The sequence below is a fragment of the Lactuca virosa genome, chromosome 9 (genome assembly GCF_052849685.1).
Source record: "Lactuca virosa cultivar CGN04683 chromosome 9, Lactuca_virosa_CGN04683_v6, whole genome shotgun sequence".
NCBI classification, from domain to species: domain Eukaryota; kingdom Viridiplantae; phylum Streptophyta; class Magnoliopsida; order Asterales; family Asteraceae; genus Lactuca; species Lactuca virosa.
In genome coordinates this window covers 244,870,321-244,895,580 of record NC_136434.1, presented here as the reverse complement: position 1 = coordinate 244,895,580, position 25,260 = coordinate 244,870,321, and the positions used below count along the sequence as shown (strand labels likewise).

At 35.7% G+C, this 25,260-nt stretch overlaps 1 protein-coding gene across 1 annotated transcript; it reads left to right on the top strand.

Moving 5' to 3' along the window:
* The first annotated feature begins 14,293 nt into the window (after positions 1-14,293).
* On the top strand, positions 14,294-15,178 carry LOC145137778 (22.0 kDa heat shock protein-like). The gene has a single exon (XM_079071917.1). The coding sequence runs from the start codon at positions 14,515-14,517 to the stop codon at positions 15,091-15,093; it is 579 nt and encodes a 192-aa protein (XP_078928043.1). The 5' UTR covers positions 14,294-14,514; the 3' UTR covers positions 15,094-15,178.
* Positions 15,179-25,260: the final 10,082 nt, after the last annotated feature.

Genomic DNA, 25,260 nt, shown 5'->3' with positions numbered 1-25,260 from the left:
TCTCAAAATTTGAATCAAGGTCGGACGAAGGAATTTTCCTTGGTTACTCATTTTCTTCAGCTGCTTATCGAGTACTGAACAAACGTACCAGAGTAATTGAAGAAAGTACCGATGTTCATTTCGATGAATTTTATGTCAGGAAATTGGATCGTGAACATTTTGGTTCAAAAATGATCGATAATATTTTTCAAAATCCAATTCAACAAACACCTTCTCCTGACAGAGATATTGAAATCGATCTTGATTTACTTTTTGAACAACCCAAAACCGCTTACAATTGTGAACTTCTAACTACTTCTATTGATTCTACAGGAACGACCACTGAAGGAACTCCACAAACAAACCGAAATGATGCAGATCAATTCAAGGGGGAACCACCTACACATACTTCTTCATTGGAACAAACACCAAATCCTCCTTTAAATACCCCATCCCCAAATATCCAAAACAATCCCGATGCATCATTTATGGGGGAACCTTCAAACCTATTACAAGATGAAACTCCCGGAGAAGAACAATGGGATACTGAAATTCCAATTATTATAGCGGAAGAGAATCGCTTAATAAAATGGACCAGAAACCACCCAACTGACCAAATCATCGGAGATCCAAACTCAGGCATCCAAACTAGAGCCGCAACTTCTAATGATTGTTTATTTGGAGCCTTCTTATCCATGACTGAACCCAAAACCATACATTCTGCTCTCAAAGATCCAGACTGGGTAAAAGCTATGCAAGAAGAGCTAGAAGAATTTGAAAGAAACGACATATGGAATCTTGTCCCTACCCCACCCGATGTTTCTGTTATAGGTTCAAGATGGGTATTCAGAAACAAAACTGACGATCAAGGAATCGTTTGTCGAAACAAGGCACGTCTCGTAGTCAAAGGATATTCACAACAAGAAGGAATCGACTACGATGAAACATATGCTCCAGTTGCCAGAATTGAAGCAATTCGCATCTTTCTTGCATATGCTGCACATAAGAAGTTCAAAGTATTCCAAATGGATGTTAAATGTGCATTCCTACATGGAGAGTTAGATCGCGATGTATACATCCAACAACCACCAGGTTTCGAAGATCCCAAATTTCCTGATCACAGCTTCAAATTGCAGAAAGCTGTCTATGGCTTGAAACAAGCACCCCGAGCCTGGTATGCCACATTGACAACCTTTCTCGAAGAATCAGGTTTTAAAAGAGGTTCAATCAATCAAACCCTCTTTCGTAAAATCTATAATAAACATCTTTTAATCGTACAAATATATGTTGATGACATTATTTTCGGTTCTACTGATGAATCTTTGAGTATAAGTTTGCAGATCTAATGAAGAGCAAATTTGAAATGAGCATGATTGGGGAGATGACTACTTTTCTCGGACTTCAAATCAAACAGTCAACTGATGGCATTTTCATCAACCAAGAGAATTATGTCAAAAACCTACTCACTCGCTTTTCAATGGACAAATCCAATACCGCAAAAACCCCAATGGCTTTTGGATACAAAATCGATGCAGACTTAAATGGCAAACCTGTTGATCAGAAAAGATATCGTGGAATGATCGGATCACTCTTATACCTCACTGCCAGCAGACCTGACATCACGTTTTCTACATGTGTCTGTGCCAGATACCAAGCAAATCCTATGGAATCCCATGTGTTTGCTGTGAAACGCATCTTCAAATACCTAAAAGGCACTCCCAAACTTGGCCTTTGGTATCCAGCTAAATCCGATTTTCAGCTGAACGCTTTCACCGACTCAGACTATGGAGGATGCAAGTTAGATAGAAAGAGTACATCTGGTAGCTGTCAATTCCTAGGAGGTAGACTAGTGAGTTGGACTTCAAAGAAACAGACTTGTGTATCCACATCAACAGCAGAAGCTGAATACGTCGCTGCCGCCAGCTGTTGTTCGCAAGTCATATGGATGCAAACTCAACTGCGAGACTATGGCTTCAAAATTTCACAAATTCCCATATTTTGTGACTCAACCAGTGCAATTGCCATTTCTCACAATCCCGTTCACCATTCCATGACAAAGCACATCGACATTCGATATCATTTCATCAAAGACAACATTCAAAAGGGTCATATCGAATTGCACTTCATCAACACCGAAGATCAAATTGCCGATGTCTTCACTAAGGCTCTCGATGAAACAAAGTTTCAATACTTCCTAGGCCGTCTAGGAATGTTAAATCCAGATAACATCCATCCTTAAACTTTTACTTTTTGTTTGTACAAAAGTGTGTTTACTTTCATTCAAAAGGAAAATTCAAAAACAATTGAAAATTGCTTTCCTTTCAAAAATACCAAAAACATTCAAATAACCAATATTTCCAAAAACATTCAGAAAAACAAATCTTCAAAAAAAAAATTAATAAAAGACTTGTCATAATAAGCTTTTATAGAACCTTGTGATTAATCTTCTCTTGACTTAATTTTCAGATGCTTATGCTCGATGAAGATTTTAAGTCATATTGATTCTCAATTGGAGTGAAGGTTCAAATATCCTACTTTTCATAATGTATATAACTTTATTTCCTTCGATTTTATTTCATTATTGACGATTTTAAACAATCAAGGGACATAAGGTTAGGAGATTCAGATGAAAACAAAAACCCATGTGAGAATTTGTGCCTCGTCGATCTAAATCATTCTGGAAATCATTTCTTGTGAGCTTAGGTGTGTCACTATTGCTTATAAGGTATACCCAATTATACCTTGTCACGGTCTCATTTTTGCTTAGATATCAAAATGACCAGGGACGATACATTCATTTCTTACATACTAGACAAACTGTCTTTTATGCCACCTATCCCTACCTAGATAAAAGCCAACAAAAAATGAAGACTTGCGATCCCATGATCCATCAAGCAAACAACGACATATCCTTACAAGAAAACCAAAGGAAAAACAAATATCTATCAACATCCAATCCTCAAAGACAAATCAACAAGAAAACAAATGGATTCAATAAAGATATACCAAACAAAACAAAAAAAATATATTCTATATTTGGTATTTTCAAACAAACTTTCAACCAAATGGTTATTTCAAAACAAAAATCATAAAATCCCGCGATTTGTTTTAACCATTTTTCACAAAAGAAGATATCTCAATCACTCAAGTCAAATACTCTTAAAAAGGTCTCAAATGTAGCAAATTCTCAATGCTAAAACAAAATATCTTTTTACAATAAATCGATATTGATCAACAAACAGGATACTATCAAAGAAGAAGCTGCAACAACAATGGATTTCCCGGGATACTGTAGCCTTCATCACTGAAGAATCTTAGTTGCAAACTGCACTATGAAAATTGCTAAACCCCTCTACATGTATTTCCCGACGGAGAGAGAGAGTGAACTTTAATGGCATGAATGAAGAAACCCGGTGAGTAATGCCGAAACCAGTCTTATGTGATTGATTATCTAATAATGCGACTAAGTGACTTTACAGGAAAAGCATAGCTGAACACCTCCGATATGAGTGTGAGTCGTCAGAGAGAGATATCACTCATTTTTAGTGATCATTAACTTGTTCTGCTGCCAGAACAACCAAACACCCAAGTGAAGTGTGAGCTATACCTATGAGCGTTCATCTGAATCGACCTGTTAGACCACTTGTCGTCATTAATAATGCTATAAAATCTAAGGAAATTTCTTTAGATACATATATGACTACCCTTTGATAACCGAACCCGAGACTTTGATTCGGAAACAAATTTCTGAAAATCTTTTACATAAGATATGTTAAACCAAGTCACAAACTTTCAAAACGATTACAATGGTTTTATATATATCTTCTCATTGACAAAACTTTTATCCCAAATCTTCAAGATTAAAACTGTTAATGTGATTATATCTATCCTTATTTCATCAATGATCACATAGGGGGAAATTGTTGAAAAATGTTTTTATATGTGATCATCACTGAAATAAGACGAATTGGTTTTATATTATCTAACAAATATTATCAGTTATTTCAGGTTGCGTGGATTCGTGCTTAATTATGAAATAGAAAAATATGCAAAAGACGAAATACGCAAAGACGGAAAAATAAACGCAATATTTGGTCGTTTGAAGACAAAACAAATCAAGACTAAAATCGTCAAGAATTTAAAAACCTCAAGGGTCAAAAATGGAAATTCAATTCACAACTGGATATATATATATATATATATATATATATATATATATATATATATATATATATATATATATATATATATATATTATATAAATATATATGTATATATATATTATATTGTATATATATATATATGTATGTATATTGTATATATTGTATATATATATATATATATGTATGTATATATATATATATACATGAATCATGCATATATATATATATATATATATATATATATATTGGAAAGAAATCTTCACAAAAGCAAAAGTACCAAACATCATGTGTGCTTCCAACCTTTACAATCAATCACTTCATTACTTTTCCTTAAACAAACAAGAGTTGCTTGATTCCTTTGCATATATATAGATGCATGTTTACATGAGTTTTTGTGTGTGTTTTGTGTTTCCTTGTAATATATCTCCTATTACTCACTCAACTCCAGAAGAATAAACACATAGCCAACCTCAAAATAATCTCCAAACACCCTCCAAACACTCTCCTTAAACCTCCTCCAAAAACCATTTCAAATCACCACAACCATCACCACCTTGCTGTTTTTCGACATCAGAATTTGCAAGTTAAGAAAAAATTCACCGAGCACAACTCAACAAGATAATACGGGAGAGATTTGCACCGCAAATTATTCAGGACCTTACCTACATCCAGGAATTTTCCTCGATTTTTTTGACCACTGCAAACCCCAGAGAGACGCGAGAGAGAATTGGCTATCCAGAGAGATTTACTACGAAAATCTATATTCGTAACCACCCAAAGCTCTTTCAACATCACCCTCTTTGTTACCTTATACCACCAAAACTACAACCTTATTACACCTTCTACCACCCTCCAAATACCCACTTCAACCTCATCAAATCACCTTAAAAAACCCCATACCCACATACAAAAAAACATTACCCGTGTATTTTGTATCGTTTTGTAAACAATTCATTGTTACATAAAAAGAACTTATTGTTACTTACCGGATTGAACTTTGAACAAATAGAGACACAGTCTATTAAGATCCAGTCCAACCCTAAGCCTGTTAGTCATTTATTTGACTAACAACTTGACAAAACAGTCGTTCCACAAGTCCCGTTCTAACACCACCTACTATATATATATTTATATATTTTATTAACGCTTTATGTCATTTAAATACTGTCATTTATTTCATTTATAGCTTTCAGTCATTTATAGCTTTCCAGTATTTATTTATTCCGCACTTCTTATCTTTCCGCATCTAATCTCATTAAATATATATATCTGTCACCCAGTAACTGGTATCCGAGCCTTTATTCGTGGTAATCAGATCGTATATTTTCAACACTTATGATATATATTATGATATCTATTGATACTTAACATTTAAAATTAATATTTCCATGAAATAAATAATTTCAAATTAATTACACGAATTATATTTATTTATCAAGGATCAAATTCTTATAAATAATATTTTTTTCATCAAGTTGTAAATACGACCCTTTAGTTACTTTCATCTTACACATAGATATAAAGTATTTAAATAATTAAATTCTATGTGTGATTATTATTAGTGTTTAAAATATATGTTTTAGCTTAAATAATATGACATCATTCTACTTGATTTAATCTTGTATGTATTTTATCATACTTTTAATATATTGGGCAGAAAAGGGTTGTGAAAGATGAAACAATAATGTGAGGTCGTAATCATTAAGGTACTATTATACCATGGGTGACTAGTCATCTAACAGAGTATAGATGACGACAACTGAGTATTCTAGACAGTCTTGTGGTGTCACACCCTCAAACCGGAACGGCGGAAACGTTCGGGGGTAGATGACGTCATATGTAGTATCACAACAATTGAATCATAGTAATCAAAGTAACACAACCATTACATTGAAAAGAAGGAAAGATATTTACATCTGTTTGATTCATATTTATATATACATCAAAAGTATAAACAAAACTAAAGACGAGACTCTATACGCTCCGTCTTCTCAAAAGTCTGCCAAGGTACCTGTCTACTGATTTCCTGAGAATACAAGCAGTTTTGAAAGAGTATCAGCATTAAGCTGGTGAGTTCATAAGCATGTTTTTGTAGTGAAAACCTGTCATTGAATCTGTAAAATGTTTGTATGTTTTCCAAGAAAATCCAATATTTTCTAACATATATGTTTGATACTGTATTCTGAAGTAGTGTACAATGTATTATTTTGTATGCCTGGTTACCATCAAATGTATTGTATATCGTTGTTTTGAACGAAAAACCCCTTGTATGAAAACCCTGGCTATCACCAGTAATGTATAGAATGTTCTGTTTGAAAAACCCTGATTACCACCAGTATGTATAGTAGTTTCATTACTTAAAATAAAACTTTGAGTTGAAGCCCTTGAATCCTCCGGTTGTATTATGAACTAGTTTTATTAATGAAAATAAAACTAAAGAAGAATGAAATCCCGTAAACAATAAGGTTAGTTTATACTATTGTGAGTTGTATAACCATGCTTGATATGACCTAGTGACCTCTACGACGTTCTTCAGGTGTCGGATGATATGATACTTGTCACTCTAGGCATGCCTGTCTAACTGTAGCTAGCAGTTTAGGTGTGTGATTGTCAATCCTGAATAGATCTATTCACAAATCTCACGCTCTCCCTCAAGGAGACTCTGGTTATACTATGATAGGATTTAACCTGGACCCCGAAGGGTAAATTGAAGTGTTGTCTCACAATTCAGTATTAACTAGTTTACGTGTAGTTCTGTATTGTTCTCTTGTATTTGAATTCGTTGTATACTTGCAATGTATCAATAATTATACTTAAATAATTATTTAATGTAGTACTCTCGAATTCAGAAAGTAGTAAAGTATATCATGTAGTATAAACTAAGTCTGTCATAGTTTATATGTTTGTTAATGTATGACTCTAAATTTCTAAACTCGTGTATTGAAATCCCAAACTATACCTATTATAGTTTGCATGTATGATGTGTAATTAGTTCATGTATTGATCTGAAAACTATGCAATTATGAATGTACATTGAAAACGCCCCTTATGCTCAGCATGTTACAAAAGGGATAAAATATCTAAATATTTTATAAAACATGGAAATCTTTTGGTTGTATCAATCGCATAAGTTTTAAACCTATTGAAATTCTTTTGTATAAGTTCACAAAATCATTTGTGTTTGGCTTGTATTCCCCCCCCCCCCTGAAAACAATAAAAATAATAAAAGCGTAGGGGTATGAACTCACTGTTAGTCGTGTGAATAGTCGGACAACGAGAACTGGGAGTGTAGACCCTCGAGTTGATGTACGCGGCACTTAACGGGATGCTAATACAATTAATACATATATGCATTTTATTAGCGAAACCATTATTCATAGTGTTGGGAAAACACTTGCTTTCAGTTTAGGAGTGTTACCGGGACTTGATTAAATTGGAAAAGTGGGTTTGCGGCAAAGGTTCACTGTGTGAAGGAGTTTGCGGCCGTGAAGAGTTTCTGGCCGTGAACTGTTCTCGACCGTGAACAGTCCCTTGAAGGGTTTACGGCTGTGAACGGTGTTCTTGAAGAATCTATGAAGTTCTGAAGGGTTTACGGTCGTAACCAGTTTGCGACCTTTGAAGATTTGACGATTCGAAGAGTGTACGACCGTAAACTCAAGAACAAGGATGTTGAATTCGATGAAAAATGTGTTTTAGCTATTCCAAAACAGCTTCCAAAGGTGATTTCTGATGATTTCCGGAAGAAAAGAGGGTGTTTTGGGTGTTTACGGTTGAGAGGTAGAGAGAGAATGAGAGAGTTTTCGGCTAAGAAAGTTTAAATCAAGGTGGGGGTCCCGTATATATAGGCTGGGGGTATGGTCGGTGGTGGGGGCCACTTGGCACTGGCCGTAAACGGGTTTACGGCCGTAAATGAGTTTACGGTCATGAACATTACTCAGGCCGAAAACTATTGAAACTCGAGTTTTTCACGTGATTTTGGTTCCGACTCGTATATATAAAATTAAATTATATAACCAAATGACTTTTCCAAACCATAGGAATTTGACGGAACTCAATAAAATTCAAATTTTATTAACGAAAATTGGCTATCGGTAACGGGAAAAGGTTTGGGTTGTCACATGTGGAACACTAGCAGGATCACAACATGTAGGTGTTAATGAACTATGTGTTCATTCGGTGAACTCTATCCACCAATGGTTGCCTTATTGACATATATTGCTATGGAATCCCGAAAGCAGTATCATCTACTTGGTACTTACAATGATCCTTTAGGATAGGTCCCTAGAGATCATCATTTTAGGATTAGGGAGTGAAAATAACAGGAATAGGTAATCGGGTAATGGTTTGATGTGAAATGAATAATTATAGAATTCAATTATTGTTTGTTGAAAACCATATGTGCTCACCAGGCTCCCAAGCCTGACCCACTCAGTTTCTTTCTATCACAGGTAGCGGTACGAATGCACAAGAATAATGAGTTTTAAATATGCTGAGAGATTTAAGGAGTTTTTAGGACATGTTCGCCTCTTCCGTGCTAGAGTTTGTTGTTGTTTCTGTCGTGACAAATATTGCTTGTCTAGCCTTTTTCCTTTTGCAGGTGATTGTGTGTTTGGCTCCCCTTTAGCGTGCACAATCACCCGAGAAAAGTTGTGTATTGTTGGTTGAGATGGGGTTACCGATGGTGGTGTAGTGTTTGTTTTGTCATTGTAATAGGAGTGAATGTTAGGATTAAGCTAATTGGGTTAAAGGGTGAGTCTAATAGGGGACGTGAGATTTGTTGTTATTCTTGCATGTTTAATACATATGGTGTCAATGTTGCTATAGCCTCATGGATGCCTGATAGTAGATTGGTAGTGTCCACTTCTAACACACAAATATGAAGGCACACAGCAAAAAGGTAGACAAATGTTATGTTAAAAAGCTATACCGATGGATGGGCACAGGTATTGCTCTCATTTCCCTAAGTTGGATGTCGATTAGGAGTACTGTTAAATTGATTAGGGTGAAAAAGTTTTGGCCATACTGATTTACATCAAGGTTCTTATATACAGACAAGAGAGTATAAGTACTTGCTTCTTTAACCGTGTTATGAAGTTCTCAATAGGTTGCAAGGGTAGTATCCTTCAATATAATAATATTGTATTTTTTATATTTCAAAAGATTTTGTGTAAGGATATGTACGGATGATTTTCTTGCTATAATATATTGCTTTCTTCGTTTTTTACAGTCGGTTTGCATTCAATAAGGAGAATTGCTTAGTAAGCTATGAGCTTACCGTGTTAAGCTGGCATGCTTTAATGTTGTCATATCGTCTTTATGTATGAGCTTACTTTGTTGACAGTGGCGGAGCTTCTAAGGGGCTAGGGGGGCCATGGCCCCCTGGTTTTTGACTTGGTAATGCCTGGATACGGTATGTTCATGTAACAAACTCAAAAACAAATTATAAAACCAACCTAATGGCCCTGCTAAGATTTTTGAGTTATTGTTTACACTTAACTAATTAAAAAAAATACCAATCGTATATTATTTGGAGACAAAAAAATCATTAAACAAAAATAACCAATTTACCAACACACCAAAAAAAAAATCAAAGCTAATCCTATTTTGTTAGGATACCAATTATTTAGGAAACTATATAACAAAACCAAAACCTATTGTGATGTATGCCTTCTTAACTCAATATTTGAGAAGATACGAAACCCTAAAAAATATTTTTCTTCCGTCGGAAAAAGAGCTATCGAGGCTCACGGGAAAATAAAGCTGCCACCGGAGTTCTCACATCTGTCGTTCACCAACTATTGTCAGTCCTTGCTACTCACTCATTGCGCCATATCTATCTGCTCTCTGTCGTTTTCCGCACCATGACCACTTCCGACTGGCACCTTCCGTGCAATCTTGCTCCTCAGCCGGAAAAAACAACTTGTACATTTTCTTTCTATTTCTTTCTCTCTGTATCTCTCCTAATAGTTACTAGTTAAAAGTAACGAGGGTTAATGATTTTGAAGATATCGATGTGAAAAGCTTAAAGTAGCTGTCAACTTTTTTGCTAATTTATTATTTATTAATTTACTAATAACTATTATCTAATTAAAAATATGTTACTTTTTTTTTTTTGAAAGTTGAGAACATCCGGCAAAGTTGAATCAGCAGTTTATAATGATTTTGCTCCGTAGAAATGTGTTTATTAATTGTTATTTATCTTAATATTGGTTAGTTGTTAGTTTATATAGTGATATGTTAATTGTTCGTATGAAAAATAAAATCTCTGTAAAACAAACTCGCTATAGTAACATAATTAGTTGTTTGAAAAATATATTTGTTAATTATCATTTTATTTTAATGTTTGTTAATTATTATATATATATTAAAATTATGAAAGCTTTTATCAGTAAAGTGACATCATTTTTTGTCAATTTTGGTCCTCTAACTTACAACATTGACCCTTCATCTTTATGCTTTTGTTCATAAACAACTCTTTCACTTTGGTTTGAATTTTTCATAACTCTCGTCTTTTATTATATATTATTAGTATTTAGTCTTTTGGCAGAAATGGTCCCTCATCATTATTATTATTATTGTTAGACAAAATTACACGATTGGTCCCTGTGGTTTACTAGATTTAACGTTCTCTTTTTGATTTTAAATTAATGTTTTATTTATTATTATATATATATATATATATATATTAAACTTATGAAAGATTTTAACAGTAAAGTGACATCTTTTTTGTCAATTTTGGTCCTCCAACTTACAACATTGACCCTTCATCTTTATGCTTTTGTTCACAAACAACTCTTTCACTTTGGTTTGAATTTTTCATAACTCTCGCCTTTTATTACATATTATTAGTATTTAGTCTTTTGGCAGAAATGGTCCCTCATCATTATTATTATTATTGTTAGACAAAATTACACGATTGGTCCCTGTGGTTTACCAGATTTAACATTCTCTTTTTGGATTTAAATTAATGTTTTATTTATTAGAAAATACCCACCCAATACCATAAACCCACCCACCATCTGCCATCACCACCACCGCCAAAATTACATAAATGGTCCATATGGTTTACCCATGGTAACAAATTCAGTCCCTACTACCTGAAAAGACCAAATTACCCTCACATTAACGGACAAAAAACAACCAACATGCTACTTTACTTTACAAAGCAATACCTTTCGACCCCGGCAACGCCGGAGAATCTTTTCTAGTTACTAATTAACTTTGATATGTAATGGATATTAACATGAAAAAAAATTAACTATTGAGGAAATTTTAATAGGCAATAAACAAGTTTCACTCAAGAACACACCATTGTTTTTTTTTTTTTGAAACGGCAAATCTAACCTACTCCTAAACTACACAATTGCTTTTTTAGATGTAGAAATACCAACTTATACATAAAAAAGATCACAAAATGCTCGTTTATATGACCTTTAAAAAACTTTGGTTCCGGCCCCCCTAGTTTCAGTGTTCGTGTTCCGCCCCTGTTTGTTGAGCTTGACTACTTTGATATTATAACAAATTGGTAAAATAAGTGTTCAGTTTGAAAAAAAAATGCAAAATCAAATTTTTATAAAAATTTTATAGAATTTATCCTTTCTAAATTAATGTATTTTTATTTTTGTATTTTAGATTTCATATTTTTTTTAATTAGAGTAATCTGTAATTTTTAACTAATGTTAGTTAACAGGTGGTAAATATTTATTTATAAAAGTATAAAAAGATAAGAACAAAAATAGACTAATAATAATATGGTATTATGGTAATTGATTGAACTTTACATTTTAAAATGTTTAATAGAATATAAATGTCAATTTAATAAAATTGTAAAAATAAATAAATAAATAGAAAAAAAAATACTTCGCAATCTATTAGAAAATTGAAATATCAAAAGATGGAAACAAATTGTAATCTGAATGGTACACACAATGTTTCCCAAACAAAAATGGGAATTAGTCTCGAGTGTAGGTTCCTACTTCTCAGTGTCAAATAAAAAAATAAGATTAAAAAATATTTAACGGATTTTATTGTATCTTATAAAAAATTTTATAAAAATATGGCATGCTTTAATGTTGTCGTATCGTCTTTATGTATAAGCTTATTTTGTTGAGCTTGACTACTTTGATATTATAACAAATTGGTAAAATAAGTGTTCAGTTTGAAAAAAAAAATGAAAAATCAAATTTTTATAAAAATTTTGTAGAATTTATCCTTTCTAAATTAATGTATTTTAAGTTTTGTATTTTAGATTTCATATTTTTTTTAATTAGAGTAATCTGTAATTTTTAACTAATGTTAGTTAACAGGTGATAAATATTTATTTATAAAAGTATAAAAAGATAAGAACAAAAATAGACTAATAATAATATCGTATTATGGTAATTGATTGAACTTTACATTTTAATGTTTAATAGAATATAAATTTCAATTTAATAAAATTGTAAAAAATAAATAAATAAATAGAAAAAAAATACTTCGCAATCTATTAGAGAATTAAAATATCAAAAGATAGAAACAAATTGTAATCTGAATGGTACACACAATGTTTACCAAACAAAAATGAGAATTAGTCTCGAGTGTAGGTTCCTACTGTGGTACACACAATGTTTACCAAACAAAAATGGGAATTAGTCTCGAGTGTAGGTTCCTACTTCTCAGTGTCAAATAAAAAAATAAGATTAAAAAATGTTTAACGGATTTTATTGTATCTTATAAAAAATTTTATAAAAATATGGCATGCTTTAATGTTGTCGTATCGTCTTTATGTATAAGCTTATTTTGTTGAGCTTGACTATTTTGATATTATAACAAATTGGTAAAATAAGTGTTCAGTTTGAAAAAAAAATGCAAAATCAAATTTTTATAAAAATTTTGTAGAATTTATCCTTTCTAAATTAATATATTTTAAGTTTTGTATTTTAGATTTCATATTTTTTTTAATTAGAGTAATCTGTAATTTTTAAATAATGTTAGTTAACAGGTGGTAAATATTTATTTATAAAAGTATAAAAAGATAAGAACAAAAATAGACTAATAATAATATCGTATTATGGTAATTGATTGAACTTTACATTTTAATGTTTAATATAATATAAATTTCAATTTAATAAAATTGTAAAAAATAAATAAATAAATAAATAAATAGAAAAAAAAAATACTTCGCAATCTATTAGAGAATTAAAATATCAAAAGATAGAAACAAATTGTAATCTGAATGGTACACATAATGTGTACCAAACAAAAATGGGAATTAGTCTCGAGTGTAGGTTCCTACTGTGGTACACACAATGTTTACCAAACAAAAATGGGAATTAGTCTCGAGTGTAGGTTCCTACTTCTCAGTGTCAAATAAAAAAATAAGATTAAAAAATGTTTAACGGATTTTATTGTATCTTATAAAAAATTTTATAAAAATATGGCATGCTTTAATGTTGTCGTCTCGTCTTTATGTATAAGCTTATTTTGTTGAGCTTGACTATTTTGATATTATAACAAATTGGTAAAATAAGTGTTCAGTTTGAAAAAAAAATGCAAAATCAAATTTTTATAAAAATTTTGTAGAATTTATCCTTTCTAAATTAATATATTTTAAGTTTTGTATTTTAGATTTCATATTTTTTTTAATTAGAGTAATCTGTAATTTTTAAATAATGTTAGTTAACAGGTGGTAAATATTTATTTATAAAAGTATAAAAAGATAAGAACAAAAATAGACTAATAATAATATCGTATTATGGTAATTGATTGAACTTTACATTTTAATGTTTAATAGAATATAAATTTCAATTTAATAAAATTGTAAAAAATAAATAAATAAATAAATAAATAGAAAAAAAATACTTTGCAATCTATTAGAGAATTAAAATATCAAAAGATAGAAACAAATTGTAATCTGAATGGTACACATAATGTTTACCAAACAAAAATGGGAATTAGTCTCGAGTGTAGGTTCTACTGTGGTACACACAATGTTTACCAAACAAAAATGAGAATTAGTCTCGAGTGTAGGTTCCTACTTCTCAGTATCAAATAAAAAAATAAGATTATAGAATGTTTAACGGATTTTATTGTATCTTTATTTTATATAAAAAAAAATATTTTTACTTAAAAGCTAATTCCATACGAGTCTGGAGACTTCTAGATACAGTCTTCTTTCTTGCAGTCTCTCGAAAAACACAGATCCTTCTCTTCCTGGTGGAAGACTCGAGAGATCCTTTTCCCATCGCCTATATAAACCCAACATTCCTGATTCAAACACAAAACTCGACAATCAAATAAAGGTTGCAGCATATCAAACATACTTCAATTCACTATCTGCTATTTTTCGATTCAATCAACAAAGTCCCCTTCTAGAAAGTTGAAACCACAAAAAATGCCGATGTCGAAAATGCGTACGATCACATTATTTGCTTTGACAGCATTAATGGCATTGATTACGATAAGCTTACCTACAAAAACGGAGGCTCTAATCCCCTACAACAGACCTCTTTGGGACATGATGATCCCCGCCGAAGACCCATTCAAGATTCTGGAACATAACCCACTTCATCTTCCGAAAAACCTTGAAACGATCAACCTGGCACGAGCCGACTGGAAGGAGACATCCGGACATCACGAGATATCCTTGGATGTACCTGGGTTGAAGAGAGAGGACATAAAGATCGAGGTGGAAGAGAGCAGAGTCTTGAAGGTGAGCGGAGAGAGGAAGGCTGAGGAGGAAGTCGACGGTGATAAGTGGCATAGGGCGGAAAGGACGAGTGGTAAGTTCTGGAGGCAGTTCCGGTTGCCGGGGAATGTGGACATGGAGAAGATAATGGCACATCTTGAAGACGGTGTGTTGAAGATCAAGGTGCCGAAGTTGGCTCACGAGAAGAAACAATCTAGAGTTATTGATATCATGGGCCAAGAGAGCTCTGGTGGGGACATTAAGGCAACAAAGTCTGCTGCGTGAATTTTATCATAATATATAATATAATATTGGTTAATGTGTATATGTTTTGGCTTTCATGTTTGTATTGAAGGACGATGTTGGTAAACTGGTAATAGATAATGTATTGTTAAATAATGAATATTAATGTATTGTTAACATAACATTTTATAAATCACATTTGGATCATTCGCTATCGACTTTAGCCTGACGTCTGAGGAATATTAATTAATGATTGTAGTGACACATATTAGTACTATCGCTAAACATGGATCATGACAACATAAGTTTATGCTATATACTTTCTCCGCAAGGATTACCAAGTTATGATGGTTTGTTGCCACCGAAAATACAGAAACCTCGAATCTAGATCTAGCAGGTAGATCAAACAAGTTTACAAATAAATTTGCGACAAATATGTCTTTGTTTAAAAGGTAGACCCTGATATATCTTTTATTCCAATAGCTTCTTTAAAAACCAAATTACGTCCGGTATCAATAAAAAAAATATATGAACATAGATCTTAATAAAGGTTTTGAGTACATACCTTTTTCTTATTCTTTAATTTGACCGGGAAACTTAACTGAATATAAGACAGTAATTCAACAACATGTATTGCGCGAATCGTGGTGTGGCCGTTACGAAAACGTCCAAGGCGGGTTTATGAAGCGTGACGCCCAAATAACGTGTCAAGGCGTGCCTTATCGCGCTATGATGCGAGTTTTTTTCAAGGCGTAGGTTTTTCTGTTTTTTTTCTTTTGTTTTTTTATCCGGCCTAAAATAAATGATTTTTTGTAAACTTTTTTCTATTAGATATTACTATAACGCTTCTAAAAACTTCATATATTTGATAAAATTCAATAATTATATGATTTATATCTTTTAATGTATATAATATAATCACGTCATGAAAAACGTCATGACTCGCCAAAGCTTGCCATAGTTTAACTTTTACCTTGCCGCCAAGTCACGCTTTACATTATTTTGAATCGTGATTATTATAATAGCAGTTTTGCGCGCGGACTTAAGAATTCAGTTGGGAGAAAAAAACATGTACAATAATAATTCAATATTCTGGTATATATCAAGTGTCTTGCATTTTTCGGATTGATACTTCCCAAGATCACCCTAGTTAAAGTTGACGGGTCTTTGAAATGTTTAGGCTGGAGGGAGTGGCCCTCGCTAGGGACTCACATCTAGCTCGTTAAGGTCGCCAAACCCATTCCCTTCAAAGTGTTAAGGAAGTCACCAAAAATATCTCGCGAGCCATGTAGCGAGAGAGGACAGAGAGAAAGAAGAGAAGAGAAATGGCTTTGATTGGCTTGCTTTTTTTTCTTTTCTGTTTTTCTTTAAATTAAAATAATACAGTTATTTGATGTTACCAATCCCTACTTTTTGCAACTTGGATGTTATCACTCTCTCCATCCTAGGAGGCATTAAAAAATCCTATGTGGCAACATGATAAGCATGTTACCGCTCCATACAGCCTTATTGAAGTACATGCTTTATAAGTAGACCTTTTTGAGGTCATCGATACTTTTTAGCTATTGGAAAAGGAATGATTATAAGACAACTACTAGAAAAACAGCTATCAGGAAACGGAAATAATCACTACCTGATCAGCGACGAAAATCAACAAAATTTATATTCCGTAAATTTTTAGCAATTTATCAAGGGATTAATGATGGAATCAACAATTGAAAAAATATCTCGCAAATTATTAGGTGAATTCGGTCGCTAGTTTCAATTCTTTAACACCCTGAATCCAGAAGGCCTGAAAAGGGAAGAAAACCTCAAATGAGGAAGTGACTCGTCGAGTCGATGGGTGACTCGACGAGTAGGATCGCGAATTGGGTCGCAGGATAAGTGACCTACTCGACGAGTCAGAAGACTGACTCGGCGAGTTGGTCAGGTTTTGGGAAAACCCTAAATGCGGGCCTTGTACCCTATTTAAAGAACATTACAACCCTTCTTCAGCCACCTTGATACTCTCTCAAGTCCAGAACGAAACCCTAGAGCCTCCCTTGAGTTTGTGAGCCAATTTGTGAGACTTGGAGCATTCTTGAAGCTTGGAAGAACAAATAGAAGGTTGGAGGTTCAAGGAGGAAGGAGTAGATCCAGAAGATTCACCCCAGTTGCTGCACATATTGGTAATCAAGTCTTCATCTTGACTTTTAGTTTGTTAGATCTCTTTATAGCCCTTTTTATGAAGTTTATGGACCAAGAATGATTTCTTGTGGGATTTGGACGTCCCCAAGCGATCTGGGAGTATTTAGAGTAGTAAAGGCATAAAGGTGGAAGTTTTATGCCAATAGAACTCCCCATGAAAAGTTTAAGAGGTTGTTATGGCCTTTTGAGCAAAAAGGGTCATGCATGGATGCAAAGGTAGCAGCTTTGCGTGATATTCCGACCCTAGGAGGCTAGATCTGGGTCTTGGATGCCTTGTGCTTGTCCGAAATCTTGTGAATAGAGTTGGACATAGAGGGACTCGGCGAGTCACTTGTAGGACTCGGCGAGTCAGGCCAATTTCTTGCCCCAAAACCCTTCTGTTAAGGGTATGAGTTGAGTTGGTAAGGGACTCAGCCGGTCCGGGTCCATATTGGACACGAAGTTCATTGTACTCGACGAGTTCAAGGAGGAAATCGGCGAGTCTAGGGCAACCTCCCAATCTATGAAGATGGACTCGACGAGTTGTTCATACAACTCGGTGAGTCACAGTCTAGACACATTCATATGTAGATGATGAACTCGTCGAGTTCAAGGATGAACTCGACGAGTCGGTTGAAGATGGTCCCGATTGTATGGTTGAAGAAGAACCCGTCGAGTTCTTGCTAGACTCGACGAGTTGAGTAAAGGGTTGTATGGGGTTGTAGGGGTATGGACTCGGCGAGTTGGTAGAACAACTCGGAAAGTCAAGTCAACTAGAGGTTGACTTTGACTGTTGACTTTGACCATGTTTGAGCAGGGTTGACTTTTGGATTATTATGATCTAAATGTTGTTTTGGGTATTGATAGTTCGGGGAGCCGAAGGGTCAGCGGTTCACAAGTTGGTATCAGAGCCTTGGTTTGAGGGATTCGGGCACACCCTCGGGTGTGTTTGAACTCAAACTGAGGACTTGGTATGAGAATTTTCAAAAGAGAATCATTTTCTAAAAATAGCTTGAGAAAAAGAAAAGAATTTTGAGAAAAGAAAAGAACTTTGAGAAGTGAAAGGAACTATGAAAAAGAGAAAAAGGGTGTGGTGCATGCAATCAGCCGAACTCAAGTAAGTTCTCCGAAATTACCCATACAAGTTTAGTTATGATATGATTATGTGATCAACATGCTAGATTTAGGGCTAAGGATCTAGGAGGATGCCTTATATGCCTGTTATATGTGTCTGTTGAACTGCATGCTAGTACAGATTCTTGATATGTGAATATGATTGCTTAATTATGTTATGGTTAGATTTTCCTTTTGTCTGAATGCTGCTTTCTCTGTGCTTTGTGGGACTCTGAGTGATCGGAGTTAGCTATCAGGTGAATACGTTAAGTCACATGTAATCAGGGTTGAATAATCTTAGAGTATTGGATTTGACCCTATTGCGCAGCTCTTGTTTGAGTCCTAACCGTTGTAGGGATGAGTCCTTTACTCGAAGGATTATCCGAGCCTTGTTACATGTGATGGTATTCAGGTGATGGCTAATTGGCATTACGAAGAGACCTTCAGCAGCTGAGGACTGGCTTGGGTCGGAGATTTCCGTAGGGTAGGCCTAGGATGAGTTTAGTGCTGGGAGCAGCAGTAGTAGTGAAAGGGACTTGGTGGAGACGAGGCAACTATTAAGGAAAGTACGGATAGATGTGGAAGGTATATGGGCCCGTACTACTGAAAGTAGAGGATCCGTACTCGATTCAAGAAGGGTCGAGATAAGACTATGGAACTTGTAGTGTGTGTGTGTGGTTCTCAGCAGTGATGTGTATTTTGATGGTTGTATGGCATGTCTTCAGCATGGCGTCGTTGCACGAGAGACCAGTGGATGGATCAGGTGTCGGTGAGGGATCATGCTCGGGTTCAGGGACCGAGCAGCTCGATGAGCGAATGAGGGAGTTTGTATCAGCTGAGATTACACGCAGTATTCTAGACCAGACTCCTGTGATCTTTGGCATGGTCAAGGAGGGCATACTGGAGATTTTGGATGAGAGGCTTGGAGCCTTCTACACTGAGATGATTGCTATGGTGGGAGCGCGTACATTGACATTTCGGGAGTTCAGAGCTTGTGGAGCTCCAGATTACCATGGGGCTAGGGACCCCATTGCTAGCGGCAGATGGTTGCCTGATGTCGCCAATGCTTTTCGTTCTAGCCGGTGTCCCAAGGGGGACAAGGTTCGAATCGCCTCCTGTCTTCTGAAGGAAAGAGCACGGGATTGGTAGGAGGAGGTTGGCCACGCGATCGGGGATGATGCCACGTTGGACGCGATGACGTGGAGCAATTTCTCATCCAGGTTCAAGGCCGAGTTTGCACCGGTGATTGAGGTGCAGCAGTTAGCCCGGGAGTTTCAGGATTTGCGGCAGACTACAGAGACAGTGGCGGAGATCACCGCCAAGTTCAGGGAGAGAGCCCTTCTGGTTCTGCAGTATGTGGCGGACGAGGAGATGAAGAAGGCTCGGTACCACGAGATGTTGAGGAGCGATATCAGCCAGTTTGTGAGTCGGTCCAGCTGCAAGACGCTGGAAGACATGATCGCTCGGGCCAGAGAAAGAGAGATTGATCTTGAGGCAGAAAAGAAGAGAAAGTTGGCAGAGGTTCAGATATCCATGGGATCGGGTAAGAGGCCCAAGACATCAGATTCTAGATTGAGAGGTCCTCAGGACCGGGGCCCCCGTGGCAAGTGCGGCAGGACGCACGAGGGTCTGTGTAGGAGTGGCAGTGGTGGTGATACTTGTTGCTTCAAGTACAGCCGGAGTGGTCATTTTAGAAGGGATTGTACTGCTACCACCACCCAGGGATCAGACCTGATATGTTTCCAATACAGTCAGAGGGGCCACAAGAAGGCCCAATGCCCGAGTTTGCATTCAGCAGGACAGGTGATAGCACCTGCCCCTGCAACCTTGAGGATCATCGACGGCCGTCAGGGCCGGGCGGAGGCGCCTACAGAAAGGAGCATGGCATATCAGTTGGTTTCAGATGAGGTGTGAGCAGCCGATGCGTCAGGTACGTATCTTTCATTTCTCTATCAGCTTATGTTATGATTTTATTGTTATGGTTCTGCATCGGTATTGATAATGATATTTCGGAATTTTGTGGCCTGCTTGTGATTGAGTTATATGCCATCTGTATACCTTGGATTTTAGAACGATAGTAGGAGGTCGTCTCCTTTAGAGCAGGTTACTTCGGATGAAGTAACTGTAGCATGCATGAGCAGGACTCGGTAGTGTCTCGCTTGTTTCGGGAAAGTGTCGTTTGGGAATGGATCGGTTATATCCCCCAGCTATGGTAAGCTCGGGTTTTCAGCTAAGTGGCCAGAGGATGGTAGGGAGGATTGGGAATTCTTCCCAGTTGTGAGATGTGAGGAGCTAGTCCAGTCAAAGTGGGGGAGAGCCACCTGTGTGGTTAGGGACAGAAGTAAGTGCAAGACTGGGGTGGTTTCGTAGTCTTGGTGAGGAAGGAAGCAGCTCAAGTGGCTGTTTGGATTGAGGAGCAGTTAAGTTGGGAGTTGGGGAAACATTCCAACCTTGAGTTCGCTTCTTCGCGATTAGTTGATGGCTGGTTCAGGGAAACCAGGCCGGAGAGCTTCCGACAAGGTGCGAGTTTAGTCGGGATATAAGACTCTCTACAGCCTTATTGAAGTACAGGCTTTATAAGTAGACCTTTTTGAGGTCATCGATACTTTTTAGCTATTGGAAAAGGAATGATTATAAGACAACTACTAGAAAAACAGCTATCAGCGACGGAAATAATCACTAGCCGATCAGCGACGGAAATCAACAAAATTTATATTCCGTAAATTTTAGCAATTTATCAAGGGATTAATGATGGAATCAACAATTGAAAAAATATTTCGCAAATCGTTGGGTGAATTCGGTCGCTAGTTTCGATTTCCTCTCATTTTCTTCACTAATTTTCAATTCCCTCTAATTTTTTCGCTGAATTTCAACTACCTCCCATTTTTTTCTTTCCCTCGATGCATCCCTCCCAAATCTATGTATTCTTAACCTAATTTCATTTAGCACCCCCATCCCCCAACATCGACTCCGGCCTCCCCCAACCCATCATCGTCGATTCCAACCGCCCCTACCCCCATTATTGTCGATTCCGACCACCTGTACCCCTATTATCATCGATTCAAGACTTCGGGAAAAAGGCGCCAATACTTCAATTTCTCTATGAGGCGTCGACCTCCACAGTTAGCGTATTTGTTGGCAATCGCATCACCCCATCATCAAGATTCTCACGTATGTGCGTCTGATACTTTTATTTGAATGTTGTTTAAAAGATTACTTTTTTTCATTTATTTTTTGTTGGTTTTGATAATACTCATAAAGAGGTGAAAGGTAACACTCAGTTTCCGATTTGCTTCATTATTTGGGGCTGCGGCCCGATCATCAGTTGTCATGAGGCTTAGGGCCTTGGGGAAGAAGGAATTTGGCATTTATTGGTGTGGGAATTATGGTTTAAGAGATCCAAGTGTTCGATGGTGCCTTTAGATGTCAAAGGTATGATTGTAATTCGATAATTTGATATTTTATAGATTTCGATTTTGTTCGGGAAGTTTTAAGACTTAGGTATGTTGCTAGAGGTGTAGGGGTTCTCGCCACCTTTCCGTGGATATAAGGTTCGTGGAAACGGACCTAAGATGAGGGAGTTATGGCATTTTGAAGTGATTGGCATATTTGGCCCCTAATGGATATAGTTAGCAAATCGGTCCCATGCATGCAGAGAGAGTATGCACGTGTTGGGCTATGTACGCCTAGCGTAAGCTGGGGTACGCCCAATGTAAGTTGGTAAGTAAACACGGGTGTTTGGAGCTGTACGACCAGCGTACAAACTGTACGCCCAACGTACGGACATTACACCCAACGTAATGAGCTAGATTCCAAAACCCTAAATTTTAGGGTTGGATCACTATTTAAACACCTTAAGTCCCAGGTGTTAGCCTCTCTTTCATCCTCCATTGTCCTCCAACCCTAATATCGAACCCTAGCCTAATGCAAGAGTGTTGTGAGCCCTTTATGTGCATCTTTGGTGGGTTTTAGTGTATATTCAAGAGTGGAAGCTTTGTGTAAGGTGGTGAATCAAGGGAAGGCTTGTAGATCTCGACTCTTTGCTCCATTTCTAGCTCTTTATAGGTAAAAAGTTCTGAACTTACTCATTAGAAGTTGAGATCTAAGATTATGTGAGTTTTGGTCCCATTTTGACCTCACGGGTGAGATCTAGTGGTTGGACACCACTCCAGGAGCTTTGAGTTGCTACTCTTATCATTTTTGAGTTTATAAGTTCATAAAAATGCTAACTTGATGTTTAGGATTGGTCAATGCATTTTTTAGTTGGATTATGTTTGGTCTTAATGGATTAAATTGATTGTTGGGGCCGATTGAGTCATGTAAATGCATAAAGGTGCCGACTTTATGCTTTAAGAGCTTAGTAGGAAGGTCTTCTGAGGTTTTGATGCAAGGACTTATCAGATTAAGACGTGTTTTGAGTTTTGGAGAAATCGCGGTTATGCCCCGCGTAACTAATGGTACGCCCAACTGTTAGGGTGCAAAGTCACTCTTGGATGTAGTGTTTTAGGCTTTCCCCTTTTTATGTGTAAATGGGTTGGGTCTTTCCTATAAATAGGAAGTGAGTGACTCCCATTATGTAAGGAACTATTTGGAGTGTTAGACTAGAGAGAGAAATTGTGTACAAACCCATTTGTATATCCTTTCTAGATCTAATATGAGCTTAAAAAGAGTTATTTACTCCTTGTGTTCTTAATTTTTACATGATGATTCACTAGATCTTTCTAATTCCGCACATGCTATCATAATTAACAGCACTACAATTGGTATCAGAGCGGGTGTTCTTGATTTGATCAAGAATTGATCCTTGATGGCAATCTTGATTTGGTGATTCATTTTTTGATCATTGATCTTCGTGATTTGGAGAGTTTGGATTCTAGAAATCGAATTCATCTTTGATTCTACTCATAATTCGATTTTCTTCACTAGAATTCAAGTGATTTTTGCTTTATCTCTCTAGAAAACTCATTCAAAATCACTTTCTCTCTCTAGAAAACCCAAGTTCATATCATTTGATTCAAAAGAAAAGAAGCATTATGGAGAAATGGATGATACATAGTAAGGATGTTCAAGGTGAATGCACTTTTGAATATCTTCTTTATAGCTTGACTGTTGGATTGAAAAGTGAATGTGATATCGTTGTAAGTGGAGAAAAGAATGAAGTTGGAGAATTAATTAGTTGTCCAATTTTTCAAACCAAAGATTTGTTTGATCGTTTGGTTACAACATATCAAAAGAGACGAAGAAATAGAAGAGATGGAGAAGTCATAAAAGGAATTTCTCGTGCTGAATGCAAATATGGAAGCAACAAACTTGACTATTATGCAGATTGTCGTGAAGCTCGGGAAGGTGTTGTTGATGATGATCTTGATGTTCAAGAAAAAGGCGTTCAAGTTGATTTTCAAGATGAAAAAGTTTTTTGCTCGATTGGAGTTCAAACCGATGATAGTTTGTGTTCTTGTGATTCGTTTGAAGGAATGACTCCTTATCGGAAGCCGGTGATCCAAGAAATTCACAAATATCAAACTCCAAAAGATTTGATTCAAACTCACAAAGTTGATGTTGTGGAAAGCGGGTTTGTTCATGAAATCAAGTCTTCAAGATGCAAAAAGATGAGAAAGAAAAAGATGAAGAAGATTAATCGGAAAAACAAGCGGGTTTACTCACAAAAATTGTCAAATGTTGTGAAGCCGAAATCCGTGAAGCAAATTTGGGTTCCAAAGCAACAATCTCCAAAGGTTGCATTGAATTTGAAGTCAAAACCCAAAAGTGTTGGTGGTTCTTTTGAAGATGTTCTTGGTTTGATGAAGAACACGAAGAACACGAAGAACGAGTTGTACATCTCGCATAGTGGGTGGTACAATGTTCAAATTGGAGATTTTCTCATTCCAACAAAAGAACCAAGATCTTCAAAATTTGATTCGTTCGTTGCAAATGGATCTCGATTTTTCAAAAAGGTATCACAAATTTTCAAATGGATTCCAAAACATCCATGATTTCGATTCATGTTTTTCGTTTTTCATTTTTGATCGATTTGGTTCATTGGATCAAATCCGTTTCAACCCCATTGATTGATCCATTTATTTTTTTTAGATCAAAAATTGAGCCCAAAATTAAAGTTCGTTTGTTGTTCTTGATCCAAACTAAAGTCCAATTTCCTTTGTTTGTTACTGTTCATATAATTTTTTTTTAGCCCAATGTACAAATTTGTTTCCTGTACATTTGATTTCGAATACAAGCTCATTCCGTGACAATGAATCTGTTAATTGTTCATTCATTTTCAGCTCAAATTACAATTCTTTTACTATTCATCCAACTATGAGCCCAAAATTTTCAATCAACTATTGTCCATCGAATTTAAGGCCTAATCTTATTTCAATTGTAAATCATATTCGGTGAGCCCAAAGATTTATCAAAATTCGATCGATGCTATATATTATATGTTTGCATCTTTGATGTTGTCATACATTGCTTCACGAGTTGTACCTTTGGAAGATTGAGTTCTAGAGTTTCGTTTTCTTTCGCTGTGAATCAAACATCACTTCGATTGAGTTTTAACGATTGTTGATTGTAAGATCGACTAGTGATTTAGAAGTCATACTCGAATGAGATATTCGAAGGCTGGGAATTTATTGTGATTTCAAAATAGGATCGAATGATTGAAATTGGTCTTGGTGTATGAATTGAGTCATGAGAATCGATTTTGGTTAATCGATTTTGACTAATTTCGAAGGATAATTTGCAATTGAAATGACAAATTGAAGCAATTGGAATCGATGGTTAGATTGACTTTCGAAAGTCAAAGGACAATCGATTGACGAACAGTGATCGATTGTTGATGCCGTTGTTTGATGATTTTGGGTTTGGATTCGAAAATTGCTATATGTTGACATCGGTTTCAACTTGTGTATATTTTGGATGTTTGATGTTTGC

Bases quoted from the DNA above. Each gene is read 5' to 3' on its own strand.
- LOC145137778 (XM_079071917.1), top strand. From the start codon at position 14,515: ATGCCGATGTCGAAAATGCGTACGATCACATTATTTGCTTTGACAGCA.